This window comes from Chlamydotis macqueenii, chromosome Z, assembly GCF_036417535.1.
Source record: "Chlamydotis macqueenii isolate bChlMac1 chromosome Z, bChlMac1.mat, whole genome shotgun sequence".
NCBI lineage: Eukaryota > Metazoa > Chordata > Aves > Otidiformes > Otididae > Chlamydotis > Chlamydotis macqueenii.
This window is the reverse complement of record NC_141593.1, coordinates 44942289-44961184: the sequence shown is the minus strand read 5'-3', so window position 1 is coordinate 44961184 and position 18896 is coordinate 44942289. Positions and strand designations below refer to the sequence as shown.

The following is an 18896-nucleotide window of genomic DNA, read 5'->3' as shown; positions in this document are numbered from 1 at the left end:
AGAAGACCTGTGACTACGGCCCTATGGCTTCTACTGTTGTATTAGAAAGATGAATTGTTCCCAAAACTGCAACACAGAGCTAAGAAGATCTGCCGTAACTTTTATGTAATTCCTCTGAGGCTGGGGATAAAGCAAAATGTTATTATCATTAAAGGATAAGGTTTCTTGTTGTGCGGTCTCTAATAAATATAGTGATTGAAGTAAGGAAACAAATAATAGAAAAGCTGTATAAGACTAATATTATATTAAATATATTAGAGTTATTTTCTAGGTGATAAATTATCTGAATTTATAATGTGATTCTAAGCTTTATCTCTTGATTGTATGCTGATCTTGTGTTTAGACTGTGGTAGTTAACAATAAATGCTTCCTAGTTATAATGTAATTTAGCTATCGGAACCTTCTCATCTTTCTATTATTTCTTTTCCTTCTCTTTGATCTAATCAGTTAACTGGTGGGCTATTTCTGTTGAATATACAACACAATCTAGAGAGCAATATATAAATACATGAAATTTCAAGAGGGAAATCACAAATCACAAATCATAGGCACTCTACAGTTGAGAAAGGACTTTACATAAATCGAAGATTGTATTCTTTGTTCTTCACTGAAAGAAGTATCTCTGTTCTGAAGAAGAGAGAATCCTCCAGAAGAGGATTGACTTAAACCACTTCTTAAAGATAATGATGTGCTTAGATACTGCCCTGTATAAATTTTATTTAAGTGTACATATATATGTAAGTGCTTTCCAGATTCTGGGCTTTAAGTTTATTGCTTTGCGGCACCTTACACTTACACGGCCAGAGGTAATGTAAATTGGTGTTAGAGGCTAAACTCTCAGAAAATTTTCCTGTGCATTTCCAATAAAAGTGACAACTGAAAAAAAAAAACACTTGTGACATTGACATGACAATTGCTGAAGATTTTAGCATTTACAGGATTTTGCTGTTTTACTGGTTTGTAATATAATAACTACCTTTGATTTTAAAACATGAAGAAATCCCTTGTAATAGTGCAGTAAAAATGTGTATTATGTGTAAAATACTGTATCAGCCATCACAATAAGATCTTAATGATAACCTCCTTAGACTGAGAGGATACTTTTCATAGTCACAACATTAAATGGATGTTATTACTGATAATTAGGAGTATTAAAACAGTAAGGCTTATTCACTGAAGTATTTTTTTTTTCTCTATCAGATGTGAAGCAAAGGAATGGACAAAGATTCTGTCTTCACAAAAGTGATTTGTATTCTTTATTCATTTTTTTCTCTTTTGTTATCACTTGGATTTTTTTTAAGTGGGCTATGATCGCTCTACCAGTCTCTCCTCCTTTTAAGTCTGTGATATTCAGGTAGTATAACAAATAATGGATGTTTATACTTTGTTTTGATTTTTATTTTCCTTCTAGGTGCTGGATTAAATAATGGCGAGTGGCATTCTGTGTCCTTCTCTGCCAAAAGGAATCACATCAGTGTAACAGTGGACAATGATGTGACCTCGTTGGCTCATGCCTCCATACCTCTGCAGATTTATTCACAAGATGCTCTCTACTTTGGAGGTGAAATATCTTGTTTATTTATGCTGTCAGTATCCCACAGTTAAACATCAATTTTTCCTGACATAGCTAATCAAATGGCAAGAATTATTTGGCTTGCCTCAAGTCTTCTTTTCCTAGCTCGGATACCTCTCTGGTTCTAAGGATCTGGTTTTCAGGCACTGCTATGATGTTTTTGAGTTTATGTTTCCTTAAAAAGTATGATGTTGGGTAGAATAAATTACCACCCTAAATCCTTGGTCACGTTTTAGAACATCATTTTCTGGTATCGTGTTCTGATAATTGAATATAGTCTGGCTGACAATCGTACAAACACACTAAGGTCTCTCTTGCTGCAAACTTACTGTGTTGCTAAATTAATTTTTTTTTGTGAGAACCTTCCACTGAGATAATGTCAAGTTGTTACCTTAAGTGAATGCTTACTTGTGCAAATACCGTCTTTACATCATATACCATATAGCATTAGGTGGTTGGTTTTCGTTGTTTGTTTGTTTGTTTTTAAATACAGTGACACTACTTTCCTGTGTTTGGAGAATATAACTTGTGCCTAAGATGTTTAGATATTTTCATTTCCCTATTGACAATTATCTGTCACCAAGTGATTTTGTCATTAATCACACATATTGTTACTGATATTGTTGAGCAGGCTGTTATGAAGCTAAACCAGTTGGGAATGGACTACATAACAGCAATGTTAAACTGCATCTGAATGCATTATTCAACATTAGCTTAATGCTTCATCTCGTAGTAACTTAGGAATTCATAACTGAGCTATTTATTAACAATTCTCAAATTTTTGAGAAAACTGAACAATACATATAAAACCCTAAACAAGTATGGACCAAGTCATTGTCCACAGATCAGTTCCCTTGAAACAACAGGTAATAAATAAATCTCATGCTCACAAATAGATAGTAAATATAGGAACTGCTGCATGAGCATCCGTGTGACTTTTCACACCAGGCATCTAGCCTTCTCTACTAAAGATGCCCCTTGACCTGGCTGGTAATCAGAGAAAGATAGAGAACATTGACCTTGAATAAGCATGTTGCTTCAGGTTCCCACATCTCTGATTAGGTGATTTGCACCATTGCAGGATTGATGGCACAGGTAAACAGATCAAGAGGGATGTCAGCATTTGCAAAAAGCAGCATATTCAATTATAGCAGGACATTTCTATTTATCTTTTGGGAGGCAGAGCATAAAAATTAATTCCAAAAACACTGAAAGTACTAACTGCATATCCACCCCTCAGCTTCTCTGATACCAGCTTTATAGCTGAAATCAGCAGCTCGTGCATGTTGCACAAACTTGTGGAAAACTATTAGAAGGTTTCTGACTTTAGAAAATGGTTTATTAAATTTTATTTCATACACTACTGTGAAAATGCAGACAATGCATTTTGACTTTCTTTCTAAGATATATGAATATTTACCATGTTTCTGCATGCTGGTTGTTAAAACATGAATATCAGCCTTCCAGGAGAGGTGTCCTGGGGACACAGTTAGTTTGCTCATTTTAATGAATACAAAGTATGCAAGAAATGTGTATACATAGCTGGGAAAATGTGTGATAAACATGTAAATACTTTAGTATTATGTCAGCACAATTACTAGTCATGCTGTCCAGGGTATACTAGCTTTCTCAGTTCTCGGCATAATAACTCATTGCAAATATAAGGGCAAAAGAGACTATTTGATATTGTGATAAGCACATAGGTTAAATTTCACTATTAAAGGATTTCTTCCTATTGTTAATATATGGCCCACAATTTTATGGAATCCCAGCTTCATTAATATTAATTCTGTTGCTTTTCTCTAACAGAAATAGAAGATAACTTCTAAAAGACAGACATACAAAAAAAAAAAATCTGAGGCACTATTCTGTAGAATAGTAACGTGTAAAAGCTGTAAACTTTTTATTTGGGTTTATTTTTATTTTTAATTAATATTAACTCCACTGGAAGTATCTCATTCTCAAATGAGCGTCAATTTTTTAACCAGAAGTGACAGAATTTATTTTACCATTTTATTGTACAATGCTGTAAAGAATGTGGTTAGACCTGTAATTGATTCATGTAACCGTGTGTGGTACTGAAAAGTTACTGTGCTCCTGTTTGGACTTTTGCAAGTCCGTGGATTTGTTGTTCTTAAAGCAACAAACCAAGTAGATAACAAACATTCCTTTAGAAGGTAATAACAGTTTTGCACAGTTTGGTTCCTCACCAGAGTAAAACACACTGATAATTTATTTACTTATTTAATTTCAGTTTTAGTTAATTTTCTATTTTATACTTCTTAAAAACATATCTGTACTATTTCTGTTGTTGTTCACTCATTTGAATAGATTTGCTAGCTTCCACTGTCATTTTGCTTTCCTGTATGGTAAACCTCTGCATTGTCTTTTCAGGACTTTAGCCATTAGCTCTGTGGAATAGAGAAGTGTCTTAAAAGTCACTGCTTCCTAACAGCATGAAACAAGAATGTCTTTGAATGCTGTGAACTGCAATGCAGTATGCTTTGACTAAGATCAAAGAATGCCCCTTATGCATCATTCCAGAGGCAATATTACCCTTTGGAAGAAAGCCAAAGTGAAAAAAAAAAACATTTAGCATATTTTGTCATACGGTATTCAGCTGCCACTGGGAAAAATTGCTCAATGGACATAGTTTAAATCAAATCTGGAGCAAAGCAATTTATTGGTTTATTAATAATGTTTAATTAATTGGCAAACAGTGAACAAGGCATTTCAAGATAGTAATACAATAGACAAACCACAATATCAAATACAGAATGTTATTCATAGGTTGGGTAGGATATCCAGACATTGTCTAGTTCAACTCCCTGTTCTAAACAAGTCTGATTAGATCAGAATGTGCAGGGCTCTGACCACTCAAACCTTGAACATCTCCAAGAATGGAAATCTCATAACTCCTCTGGGCTAACTGTTCTCATATTGATCATCTTCATGGTAAAAACACTTGTTGCTAATGTCTGATAAGAATTTGCAGGTTTTTTACTTTTATCCTTTGCCTCTTGTTCCATCATTGTGCACTTCTGGAATAAGTTTAACTCCATCTTCTTCGTATCATATCAAATAGCTTTCTTTTCTCTTCTTAAGACTGAACAGGCCCAGCTGTCCCTACTTCTCCTCATACACCCTGTGCATTCAGCTCCCTGACCATCTTGGAGGCCTCTGCTGGACTAACTCCAGGATGTCAATGTCTTCCCTGTACTGGGGAACTACAGCACTCCAGATGTGGTCTCACAAGTGCCACGAAGAGAGAAGGACCACTTCCCCAGATCTGCTGACTGTTCTTTTGATAATACAGCCCAGAACACCATTGGCCTTCTGTGCTGCCAAGGCATGTTCCTGGCTCTTGGTCCACCTGTTGGCCACCAGAACCCCAGGCCTTTCTCTATGAATCTAGGCAGTTATCCTCCAGCTTGGATAGCTGCATGAACTTTTTCTATCTCAGATGAAAGACCTTAAACTTGTTCTTACACAACTTCATGCAATTTCTGTCTGCTTATTTCTTCAGCCTGCTCAGGTCCCTCTGAGTTGCAGCTCTGTGCTCCAACATTTGGCCCTGCCCCCTGTTTGGTGTCCATCACAGGCTTGCTGAAAGTGCACTCTTTCTCATCATTAAACAGCATTATCACTCTCAGTACTGATCTCTGAAAGACCCTCTGTTCACTGACCTTCAGCAGGCCTTTGTATCATCAGTTGTCCACTTATCCCACCCATATCTTGTCAATCTGGTAATAAATCAACTATAGAAAACTGTTAGGGGCTTTGCTGAAGTCAAGGTATGCAATCCTCACTGCTCTTCCTTTGTCCACAAGGCCCACCATCTCAGCAAAAAAAACCCAAAGAGTTTGGTCAGGCATGATTAGCCTTGAAGCTAAAGTTACCCAGTTACCTTCTTGTCTTTCACATATTTAGAAATGGCTTCTAAAAGGATTTGCTCCAAGGACTGTGGTAAGGCTTACTGGCCTCTAGTTTCCTGTGCCCTCCCTCTTGCTTCTCTTGAAGATGGATGCAACTTTTGCCTTTTCCAGTCAAGAAGCTCACCAAATTGTCAAGACCTTTTGAGGATTATAATCCTCAAATATAATATAAGTTATAATCGCTTCACAATGACAATGGCAATTGTCACAATGATATTGGCCAGCTCCTGCAGCACCCTCAGGAGCCACTTCGACCCTTTCTTCCTTTATTGTGGCTATTACTTCTTTTCTTCATACTCTGCTAGGACATAGGAAGCCTAAGGATTAGTTTTACCAGTGAAGACTGAAGAAAACAGGCCTTGCACAGATCAGTTCTTCCCAAGACCCTTGTCACTAAGACCCCTGCCCCATGAAGCAGTGCACCCATAATCTCCTTAGTGTTCTTTTTGCTGCTGTTGTACCTGTAGAAAGCTTTTTGTTGCACTTCACCTTCCTTGATAGTTTTAACTCCATCTGAGGTCTTGATCTCCTAACTGCATTCCTAGACGTTCAAGTAATGTCTTTGTATTCCTCTCCAAATTGCATGTCGCTTCTTCCACCTTTTGCGTTCTTTCTTTTTGTGTTTGCACTTACTCAGGAGCTCCATGTTTATGTTTTTAGGCCTTCCACCACACTTACTTAACTATTCTTAGATTGCTATGGATTGTTCTTATGCTCCAAAGAGCTTTTTGTTGAAAAATACCCTTTTGCTCTCTAAGCAGTTTCCAATGGGGTCCTTAAAACAGGTCTTGAACAGACCAACATCAACTCTTCTGAAGTCCAGGGTTATAATTCTGAGGTCTTTTCTTGCTGTCTTCTCTGTGATCATAAACATAGCCTCATGTTTGCTGCAACCAAGGCTGTACTTGTCCTTCACATTTTCAACCATTTCTTTCTTCTCTATGAGTAACAGGTCCAACAGACCATCTGTCCTAGTTGAGTCATTGATGACTTGCATCAAGAAATTGTCTTCAGTACTTTCTGGAATCTTCTGGACAGCCTGATAAATTAAAATTGCTATACTTAGTAACTAATTTTTGTCCTATTTTACTTCAGTTGTGACTTAAAACTTGTCCAAATCATGTGCACCTGGTACTGTAACCTAATATTTTGTGACTAAGGTCAGTCAGTCAATGTGTTCAAAACTTTATTCTGCTATTACTTTGAAATGCTGCTTGGCTTATCCTTTAGGCAATTTTTTAGTGATGTTTTTGCAGATGCTTAAAAAACAGTAAGACTACACAGAAATATTTATTTACAGTTGCAGTACCATGCCTGATCAGAACAGCTTCTAGCTAAAGTCTTCCACTCACAAAGTTTGCAACATCTGCAGCTTATCAAAGTTCAATCTACTGTTGGAATATATAAATTTTTCAATAAAATATTTTTTTCAACTCGAGGTTTTATGCTTCTTTCAGGCTGCCCTAACAGTGCAAACATTTCTGAATGTAATACCTCATTTGGTGGTTTTCAAGGATGCATGCGACTCATTTCCATTGGTAACAAAGCAGTGGATATGATCTCAGTTCAGCAAAATATTTTTGGCAATTTCAGTGACCTTCAGATAGATTTATGTGGCATCATAGACAGGTAAGAAAATAATATTTATTTATTTATTTATTTATTTATTTGAATATTTTCTTTCCAGTACTGACTTGATGACAACAGAAGGCTTACAAAATGGCATGCTGCTGCTTTCATAAGACTTCAAAAGTTTAGAATAAATGCAGTATAGATAGCACAGCAGTTAGATTTCAATGCACTGTAAATAAAATTAGAGTAACTGGGGTTAAAATTATTTGATTTTTTAAAAATCCTTCGTGATCTTGTGCTAGCTTAGTCCAGGGACTGCTTTTTTTCCAGTTTCCTTACACAGTCTCATTCCATTTGATATGTGCAGCTCATAATCTGGAACAAACTTCACATTTCTCTTTATCAGACTAATTCTACATCTCACCATAAATCCCAGATGATAAGATACATTCTTCTTTGCCAATATTAAAATTGCTTAGGTATATTAAACAATTTCTAATAGGTATCTTGTATCATCTTGTGCACCGTATTATTTGAGAGAAAGTATTTTCTTCCTACAATGATTTCTATGTGTCTTTGATTGACATAAGCTAAAGTAATCAGCATTTTGGCTACTGTGCTCCCAATGATATATATGCCCCCTACTGCTGAGGGCAAACAAACCAATTCTTTCCTTTTGGAGTCTTTATGAAAGTCTTTGCATGTCCAATTTCAATAGTGAAGCATGACCCAATTTCTGGAGTTACTGATGACATTTTTAGTAGAAACAATGGCCCACTATATGTAACAGGTTTACATATTTAAAGTGCATGAACACAAATGAAAATTAATGTTTGCATAGTGATCTGAATTAATATGCAATAATAAATAAACTGAAAATAATTATATATCTAAACGTATTTAACTTATATAGAGTATTTTTTACTTTATCGGGTTTAAAATCCTCATTGACTGATCGTTGGTTAATCATACATTTATTGGTTGAGATATAATTTATTACATGTTCTTCTTTTTGAACAAAGAAAAACCCCTATCATTTTCCTATTTTATATTTTCTCAGTTCCATGAATGTACCAATTCATCCTCCTCTGCTTAAATTATTATGACTCTTTCCAGACATTACTCTTCTTTAGCCTTTTCGTTATTTAATATCTTTATATTGTTCCGTTGCTTATATACCTCTTGGGTATGCAAATAATTATCTTCATATATTTCTTATTAATATATTTTCTCTCGTCAGGTCTCAGCTTTATCAATATATATTGGTTTAATAGCTACTAATTATACATAAACCACTGACAAAATAACTTTACAGGACACAGTGTCATTCTAAATGCCTTACACAGTTAGCACATTTAGTCTCTGAGGAGGGAGTACCAGATGAATCTATCATAATTACATCAAGTCCTACCCAGCTCCTGGTAGGAGGAGTTACTGCCTTTGATGTCCTGGCAGCAGTGTGTTGTACAAAAAACAGAATAAATGGTTTTATATGTAAAAAAAAAAATGACACTGGCACCAGGGTAGTTTTCAAATATTTTTCTGTCTCTTTTTTTTTTTTTTTTTAATCATTGGAGACTGAAGAAAGAAAAATAATGAAAATTGCAGCAAATAGTTGTTCTTTTCAAAATATCTTTTAGCCATAGTTTGGAACCATGATAAGTAGATAGTGTATTAAAAAAAATGTGATTAACAGATAATTTGCAGATGAATTTCTTATTTTTTCATTTTTTATCAAAAATATATTCATATTCTGGATCAGTGCTCTCCTTTGAATGTTAGTTTATTATTACTATTAGCCTACTGCCTTTGTTTTAAATCATGTATCATTTTTAGATGTCATCATTTAAAAGTTTGTTATCAAATATTAGCAGCTGTCCAGCACCTAAAGGGGCCCTACAGGAAAACTAGGGAGGGACTTTTGACAAGGACATGTAGTGATAGGACAAAGGGTAATGGCTTTAAGCTGCAAGGGGATAGGTTTAGATTAGGCAAAAGGAAGAAATTCTTTGCTATGAGGGTGATGAGCCACAGGAACATGTTGCCCAGAGAAGATGTGGATACCCCATCCCTGGAAAGTTCAAGGCCAGACTGAACGGGGCTTTGAGCAACCTGGTGTAGTGGAAGGTGTCCCTGCCCATGACAGGGGAGTTGGAAACAGATGATTTTTAAGGTCCCTTCCAACCCAAACCATTCTATGATTCTACAATATGATAACTGTTACATGGTAAATGCTTAATCAACTGGCTTTTTGTTTTGTTTTTTTTTTTTTTTTCTGATTGAAACAGATATGATGATGAATCCAAAAATCACCTTTTACAGATGAAGTATTAGAAATATTTTTTTTTCTAATATTAGAAATACTCTTTGTTAGAAGATAAGTTTTCTCATAGAAATCACTGTTCTAATTCTTACTTTTGGTAAGGTCACAGCATATAATTATAGCTTAATTTTGGTGTACCTAGTAGCTACTTTCTATTATACATTCTGAAACAGAGGGCAGATTTAAATTGTACTCTGAATTTTTTTTTCACTTCTATGAAAGTTGCTTCAAGCATCATCAATTTCATCTAAGTTTTTCATGTTCTGAACACTATTACAAAGATTAATTAATATGGACAGGGAGTCAATACAAGCAAAGAACATGTAAATCACGTGCAGTTCAGGGATAATGATGTCTTTATTGAAAAGGAATAAGACAAGAAAAACTATGACTGAAATACATAGAAGCAGAGCAGCTGTCAGAGGATGCACTGAAAGTCCTGAATGGCAGTTATGTTAGAGGACATGTATGTCTATAATAACTGATGACTAGTCATAGCCATAGAAAGCAAAATTAAGCATTTATTCTAAGAATTATTACTATGCACATTTATTCAAGTCCTTCAAACAAAGTTCTTAATATCAAAGTAATTGTAAGCCCAGTGCTTAAAGTTCATTCCTATGTTCCAAACTAGAGTTCATTTAGACATATATCTTCTACAGACTTGTCTTAGAAATATGTTCTGTGAGTGAGATAATAGATACAAGATCAGCTCTTTCACTGGCAAAAAAAATGTCACTTATTACCTTTAAAACAGGTGAAACAGGTGACCTATATAACTTTACTTCCTCTGCCTGTTGCTACTTTTTTTTTTCTTTTCCTTTCTCTGAAAGCCTCTGCTTATCTTTGTTTATAAACATGAAAGGAAGATAAAATTCTCTGAGAGTCAGGAGGAGTGAATGTGTAAAGGTCCTGAATTATTCATAGGGCAGATGTGTAAACTGCTGGACTTTCTACAATCCTAATTTAATACCCTCCTAAGATTTCTTGAGTGAAATAAAAGGTATTTTAAGATTCTGTGAATATTAGTGGACTTGTTATCTTTTTTTTTTCTGTGGATAGTATCAACAATAAAGCCTTTTTATACTTCCTGAGCTGTATCACATACTCATATATATGCACATACACTCACTGCAATTAGAATGTTAACTAATTTCTCAGGTGAAAAGCTGGTTAATAATTGGTTAAAATGTGCCGCTGTATTTCATTATATTTTCAGCTGTGTTTATAAAAAGGATAACTTTTACCTTTTTTAATCTTGTGCAATATTTTATACTTAAGTATATTGCTTCACTCTTAACCATTAAGCAGTTATAGGCAAATGTTCTTTGCAACCGTTGTAAATCCAGAAGAAAGCCACGAAAATTCTTTAGGTTTTTGCTGATATTACCAGAATGAAAACTAGCTTTACTAGTTCCTCTTGTGGTGGAACTGACATACTGAATATTTCACTCTTTCTAGAACAGAATGTAATCGCTATTTTGGAATAAGAAATAGCTCTCAGGTACTATGGTCAATTTTATTTGTTATGTGATTTTAAAAAATATTTTCTGTTATTTTTAGATGAATAGAAAGAGATCTGTTATGATGCCACTTTGTTGTAACACATCTTGTTGAAGAAATCCTATTAGTTGCAAAACTTGCCAGTGAATTTCCTGCATGTAAACCTTGCATTGGTTTATCAACCTGTAGTGAATTACAGATATATGAATGGTAATAAGTAACAATTATGCATCTTACAATATTTTTTGTTCTCACAGGCTTATTGCATAATTAATATATTTATTATAGTAAAAAAAATAATAGAGGGACAGATGAAGGGAAATTCTTTCAATTTTCTAGTAATCGTGTTGACATCTTCCCCAATGAGCTTGAAGACTTCTTTTCCATGATTTTGCACCCCTTCATAAATACAAGTAACATGTAAATGAATAGAAAAGAGAGTGCAGATGCTCTTTGTTTTTCATTTTAGGTGTTTGCCTAATTACTGTGAACACGGTGGTGAATGCTCACAGTCCTGGAGCAGCTTCTACTGCAACTGTGCCAATACTGGTTACAAAGGAGCTACTTGCCACCATCGTAAGTCTAAGATGTTTTCTGACTATGCTTTTACTTCTAATTTATTTTTTTCACCACGAAAATATATATTTGTCTTGATCATTTGTATTAGAAATTTTTTCAGTCATGTAAATATTCATAAGTTGGTTCCAGGAAGGTCCTTGAGAATTCAAAATCTGTTGCAGTAAAACTAATGTTTATCTGTTTCTATTTCACAATTTACATGAGGTGGTCAGTAGTATCCTCTTCTATCCATATAATTCCACTTTCCGAATCAGAAAATAATTTAGACGTGTTTAATTCATCTCTATTCATCACAACAATTAATATTATTTCTTTTAGAGACAATGGGACTACAGTCATGTGCAAAGGTCTTTACATGCTAAGCCCTAAATATGGGTTTATGTAGATTATTGAATCAGGGAATAGATTAGGAGAAATTAAAAAAAAAAACAAAACCCTCATTGAAAGTAACTTATCTAATTTAGCAGGAGATGCTCCACATTTGTACTGCTTTAAGCATGTTCTTGGAAGAGAGTAAATCATTACTCTGTCCTTCATTATATGCTTTTAATAACTAGAAACCCTTATGAAACTTTACAGGAAACTTTTTTAAAAAATCCAAAGACCACCTTAATGATCAGATTGAAAATTCTGTCCATACAAATTGCCCTTATAAAAGCTATGCAATCCTTGTTGGCAGATTGTATGAGAAGAATCTATGTCTACATACCTGGGATTTTTTTAGAAATCATTTTAGAAGGTTGCCTATTAAATCTTACTTGTACAGAGTCAATAACAGTGATAACTTTTCCTGTAATAGAATCATAGAATAATTAGGGTTGGAAGGGACCTTTAAAGGTCATCTAGTCCAACTGTCCCTGCAAAAAGCAGGAACATCTTCAACTAGATCATGTTGCTCAGAGCTCCATCCAACCTGGCCTTGAATGTTTCCAGGGATGAGGAATCTATGCCTCAGTTGTAAAGAACACAGTGGCATAAATAACAATTTTAAGAAAATTTGCATTAATAAAGTACAGATAGTACTAATAGTACTAGTACTATTGCTAGTACTAGTTGCTAATAGTACAGATGTTTTTGAACAGTGTATAATATAAAACTAAGACAAGCCCAAAGTGAAGATGAAGGTGATTTGATTCATTATAATTTGACAAATCATATTTTGAATCAACTGATGGCTTGTATGAGGACAGATGGAGGCCATGGTTTCCTAATGATTAGGACTCCATGGGAAATGTAATAATGTGATAAAAGTTATTGAACTCTTATTCATTGTCAAAAATACATATAAAAGCCTTCTAGAATGTTTGCTCATGATTAATAAAATGCTGTATCTATGGATATAAAATGGAAGACTTTTAGTACTTTATTTTAGTCATTTTAATAATGATTTCAAATCAAGAACCTAGGATAATTTTTGGCCATGCTATCACACTTCTGTGTAATTTCAAAATAAAAAAATGTTCCTTGAATTCTAAAATAAACATTATTTTTATTATCAACCTAGAAATAAGTTACTGATTTCAAAATATTTGTATACAAATATAATTGAATCCCTTTTGTCATGTTTAAATGTAACTAAGACTATTTACTGTAAGGAATCATAAAATTCCATTTGAAAGTTACACAAATTATGCATTCTGAATATTTCATAGAGTAAGCAATCTGAATGAATTGTTTTTCTTTTTGATAGGCATTGCCGTATAATCTCAGTAACCATCAGGCAAAAAATACAGAGATCACACTCTTCCAAAAACAACCTTCTTTTTAGAAAACATCACTTCTTTTGGATTACTGTACTAGAACTTTATAGCTTAAAAAAAAACCCAAACACCTGAATTTATATAGATAAAAATCTTCTGGACTGTTAATTATTACAGAGTTTTGGTTTTATTTGTATAGCATTGAAAACTATTTTTTTCCTGAATCTAATGGCTCTTTTAGCAGATTGTTTTCCATTTTTTATAATAACTGGTAGAGCACACAGTCTAATTTTGAAAAGAAAGACCAGAACAGTATGCCTGCTTGATAGCAATATAATGGTTAAACGAGAAGTTAGGTTAATGTGGCGTTATCATCAGTGGTTCCTGGTTTTTTTTAAGCACAGAGGTGGCCTCATAAGTCCCTTTTCGCAGGTTTTTGATCATAAAGAAGTCATCACAGTTCTTTAGTTCCTGAATGATATAAAGCATACATGATGTGAGACCAAGGACCTGTCATTTTGTCTTTACTTATTTAATTATTTTACTGCAGTCTCTGACAAGTCATTTGCCCTTCTATTTAAAAGGGAAAAAAAGTAAGAAGTGTGAATGCCAAAAAAAAAAAAAAAAGAAAAATGGCAAGAGACAATCAGAACACCTAGAAACACTGCCTGCCTTCCATTTCATGTAATAACAACAACAATCTAATTTGGTTGAGGTAGTTAGTGTTTGTTTCCTTAAAATCTAATTACCAGGGCCTAAGTAATACTCTTGACATTCACATTACCTGTCAGTATTTACAACCATTTACTCATCCACGTTTCATATTTTCCTCTGTGAAGTTTCCAGCTTGAAATACAGAAGAAAACACTTGAAAATGCCCCTTCTGATCTCCTTGATAAATAAAACCGAATGCACTTTACAAATTCAAATGAAGGTACAATTTTGATTATGTGATTTCTTCTGTATTCCTTAGCAGTGAACACACAGAGCTTCTTTTCCCCATTAACAGGCTCCATGCACTTTTTAAAAATAAAATAATAAAATGTAAAATTATACCATTACAGTTGTGATGGAATGTGTTCTTTTACAGCCATCTATGAGCAATCATGTGAAGCCTATAAGCACAGAGGGAACACTTCAGGCTTTTACAATATTGATTCAGATGGAAGTGGACCCTTGGGACCGTTTCTTGTGTACTGTAATATGACAGGTGAGGTGATAAACTGCCTTAATTCACAGCTGGGTCTGTATGCATGCTTATTATATTGAAACATGAGTTATCAAGTAAGAAGCACCTCCGTAGCTCGTGAGTTTAATGTATACATGCACAACAAGGTGACTCCTTAGCTCAGGATACTGGGCAAAGAATTAGGCAGAGAAATTAGAATAATAACAGTATTTAGGCTGTGCAGGTAACACTACGTTCCTTTTGTGCTTTGCATAAATGCGATATGTTCCCTATGGAGACAATGTCATACTAGTTCATTTTTGGGGAGGAGCTTTGTTTTCATTGAAGTAACAACCTCCTGAGGACACTTAAGTAAATGAGAAATAAGTTATGTTTTATAAGAAAATTACTGATTTTTCGGAGTAGCCTTCAGAAAAATTGTAATTCAAACTGGCTTTTCTTATGAGGAATATGGATATTAACCCTCTATTTTTAAACTGCAAGTAGATCTATTGGAGAATGCAAATGCAACCAGTGGGACTCTCACAGTCTCACTTTCAGGTACTCTGCCTCCTCTTCTGTACCGAGTTCTTTCAATCTGACCATTTATATCATTAGAAGTTTTAGATATGAGAATTTGAGGTCAGTCTGCTTTTTATCAAACCAGTTGATGTTGTCTATGTATATCTATTGGTATATGTCCTTTCAATAAAGCTTACATTTAAATGACTTTTTGAAATTTATTGTTGTTTTATTTATTTATTTCCTTTTCTTTTTACTTAGCTCTGTTTGTTTGAATTGCTTTCCAGCCAAAATGATGGAAACATTTCATTGTTTTATGTGACAAAAATATATTTTACACAGTTATAACTACACAAATAAGCTACAGTTGAATTTGATTTAGGTTATGTCTGATGTGTTGAGAACTTGACTTAGAAATCTTGTCATAAGCTTTTGATGTTTGTGTGTAAACAATTCATGGTTATGTCTGTTTTCACAGATTCATAGAACAGTTAGAGTTGGAAGGGACCTTTAAAGGTCATCTAGTCCAACCCCCCTGCAAGGACCAGGGACATCTCCAACCAGATCAGGTTGCTCAGAGCCCCATCCAACCTGGCCTTGAATGTTTCCAAGGATGGGGCATCTACCACCTCTCTGGGCAACCTGTTCCAGTGTTCCACCACTCTCAATTGTAATTTTTTTTTTTCCTTATATCAAGTCTGAATGTACCTCCCTCTATTTTAAAACCATTACCCCTCCTCCTATCACAAGCCCTGTTAAAGAGTTTATCCGTTTTCACAGTGATCTAAAGAATACTTGTTATACCTGTTGAAATAATAGAACTCTCATCATTTCAATCAGTCTGTGCAATTTAACTACTTTTACTATGTCAGCTCCTGACTTTGACTTTTACAGTGAACTGTGCTAGCTCATGGTGGGCATGCTTCAGATTGGCACATGCCCTTAAAAAGAAATATCCTAGTGTCCTGTGAGACTAAAAGAGACCAAAGAATCATGGCAGAAAGATGACAATTTTTTTAATTGAGTGTAACCCTCCAAGGTACAGTGCAATGTCTGATTTATCCTTGTGTGTCCATGAACAGCTGTTACTGTTTTCTTCAGTCACTCCTTATTCACCACATTAAGAAAACCTCTTTGATCATTTCTTCGTCTCAAGATGCAGCCTGACAGAATGAATCTTACATATTTGTTTTGCTCCCAGTTTTCAGAGGCAGGGAAGGAAGATGCTGACATTTCTTACAGCACTGTCTTATTTTTGACATTCATGGGGCTCTGTGTTCAGGTAGATGGCAGGAAGGTGCCTTTCCCTGGTTTTATTCTTGGAGGTCAGTTTCAGAATAAAAAGCCTACAGTCCACACTGCCAGTTAAGATGACCAACTTCGCAGTGACTTGCTTTTTTGTTTCTTTGTAAATTTGAGAATGTGATGATGAGTCTGACAGCTGACCTGTTTGTCTTAATTTTTATGGTCAGCATAGCCTTTAAATATATTTGTGTCTGTGTGCATGTGCATATAGAAAAAGAAATTTAAATTTGCTGTATTTCCAGTCATAAGCTGTTTGACACCATGAGCATGTACTTAATAAAATTTTATAATTTGACCCAAAACTGTTAATCAATGATAAAAAGTTACATAAATAGGCTCCTTTTAATACAATATTTTTTGAATAAGCATCTCACCTTGATATTTGTCCTCTAAGTGACCATGAATTCTTTTATCTCTATAAATGTCTTATAATGCCATCCATGTGTGGCCTATATGAAGCTAATAAAATAAAATACAACTGTGTTAAATAGTTAGAAATACTACTATTAGAACATCAGAAATATAATCATCAATACTACAAGTTAGAAAAAAACATATTTCTCATGTCCACTGAAGTTGCATTGGCCATTAAGATACAAGAATACAGTGAACATGAATCTAAGCTTGACTTGACTGGCCCAGATTCACTTTAACTGGCAGCCTGTTCCCCTCTAGCTTGAAGTGGATTTTAGTAATGAGAGTCAGACTATCACAGGCTTTGCAAGTGGAAGTTGAAACAGGATAAGATCAGTGCTTTCCTACTTATAGATGAAGGGGCTTGGCAAAAGCACAAAACAGCAAAATCACATGAGCCTTTATCAGCCACCAATATTTAGGGCAATTTATACTTTGAAGAACATGGAGGGTCTGATGTTACATTTCCTTGTGTGCAAACCATAGGACAGAGTGACCAATGCATTCCTATGCTATGGTCCCAGCCAGTTTCACCCTTCCTGTGTCTCAGTGTACAAGAAAAAATATTTTTCTAGTCTCGAAGTAGATACATAGTACTTAGCCTATGGCTTTAGTAGCTTTTAAAGTAATGCCTTCATATAAGTATTGTAAAGTCAATTTCACTTCTTGATCTGTGTGGTTTTGTATTGTAGTAAGTTTTTACAACTAAAAATGCATTCCATAATTGCTGTAGAAAGTTAAAAGACTTAAAATGAAAGAATATTTGAAGTATCAATATAACTGGAATGCTATTGAACTGTTTTGTGGTTTAGTGTAAGCAACTCGGCTCCAAGTTGGAGAAAGTGTTTTTCACAGCAGACTACACATCTTACCACATATGTTTTATAAACGTGCAATATATTGTTTGTTATTCAATTATTTGAATTGTATGTGTATTTATGTTCAATTTTTTTTTCTGCTCTTTTATTACAAGAGCATTACTTTGGAACATGTTTTTTCTGGAAATAAAGTTTCAAGTATTGAATATTTACTAGTGAATCACTGAAAAAAAAACTCTTACAGGCACAGTTCAACTGCTTCTAGAAAAAATATTTTGGCAATATTTTGCATGTCCCCAGTTTACATAAGGCCTGTCTACACAATGCAATGAAGTAAGTAGCTGCCTTACCCAGCAGTAGCAGAGCCAAAAGTTAACTTAAGAGCTCTATGTGGTTCTTTTTAGGGAAATGCAGCTCTCAGTTCTGAACTAGTAATTCATTATGTTACAGTACCAAATCAGGTGTGCATACCACAGTAGTTGCCATGAATTAATATTATGTCAGGTGTTTCGAAGCAACTTTCTACTGAACTTTGGAAGCTGTGATTCTTAGTCCTTGACTAAATACAGGTTTTGAATACTACTTCAAATAGTGACTACTATTTGATTCCAGATGGTTAGAATAACTCACTTAAATGTAATCAGAGTTTTATAGTAAATACACTATTGACAAGCTACTTATGCTTCTTTGTATAACAGAAAATGACTGTAGGTCATTTTCTCACACAGAATTAATTCCAATTATAGTGATATACATACTGTAGCTAGATAGATTCTAGGATAGAATTTACAGTTATTTTACAACAGTTTAAGTCTGGGACAAGTAACAATAGTAAGTACTATTTCTTTCTATTCTTTTGTTTTGATTTATCAAATAAGCTAGATCTTGTTTTGGAGACAATTATTTGGGTGTCATCACTTACTATTTCCTTATTCAACAATCATAACAAGCTGAATACTTGTTACAGTCATGGTATAGTAATCTATTAATAAATAGAAACAATGATTAATAGTTTTCATTTTTGCTTAGTGATTTATGTCTCTGTTTCATATGCCCAAAAGGACTCTCTGTGATCAAAGTCACCTTACATTTTGGTTGATTTCATCACGCATTTTCTTTCCATTACCAACTTATGCAACGACTTCTATTCTTTACTACTTTTTACATGTGTTTTGAAAGATACAACGTGGGCAATTATACAGCACAACAACACCAACCTAACCAGAGTCAAAAGTGCTAATCGAGAAAACCCCTACACTGTGTTTTTCAAGTACTCTGCCAGCTTAGACCAACTTCAGGCTACAATTAACCATGCAGAGCACTGCGAACAGGAGCTTGCTTACCACTGCAAAAAGTCAAGGCTTTTAGATAAGCCAGGTAAGTAAAGCAGATAGATCTTATTATGTTGCATAGTGCATTTTGTGTTACTGGATACTAACGGTATTTATTTCTATCATCAAGTGTATGGCATTTTGCTACTACAG

General features: G+C 34.5%; 1 protein-coding gene across 2 annotated transcripts in view; it reads left to right on the top strand.

Annotated features, from left to right (window-relative positions):
• Positions 1 to 18896, top strand: part of CNTNAP4 (contactin associated protein family member 4) — a 262043-nt gene that overhangs the window by 190875 nt on the left and 52272 nt on the right. The window contains exons 9-13 of one of the 2 annotated variants that reach the window (XM_086770060.1): positions 1412 to 1561; positions 6966 to 7137; positions 11376 to 11482; positions 14276 to 14395; positions 18592 to 18789. In XM_086770060.1, coding sequence (XP_086626186.1) covers positions 1412 to 1561; positions 6966 to 7137; positions 11376 to 11482; positions 14276 to 14395; positions 18592 to 18789 — 747 coding nt within the window. Of the gene's footprint in view, positions 1 to 1411; positions 1562 to 6947; positions 7138 to 11375; positions 11483 to 14275; positions 14396 to 18591; positions 18790 to 18896 lie in introns of both variants that reach the window. The other variant, XM_086770059.1, reaches the window with a different exon arrangement.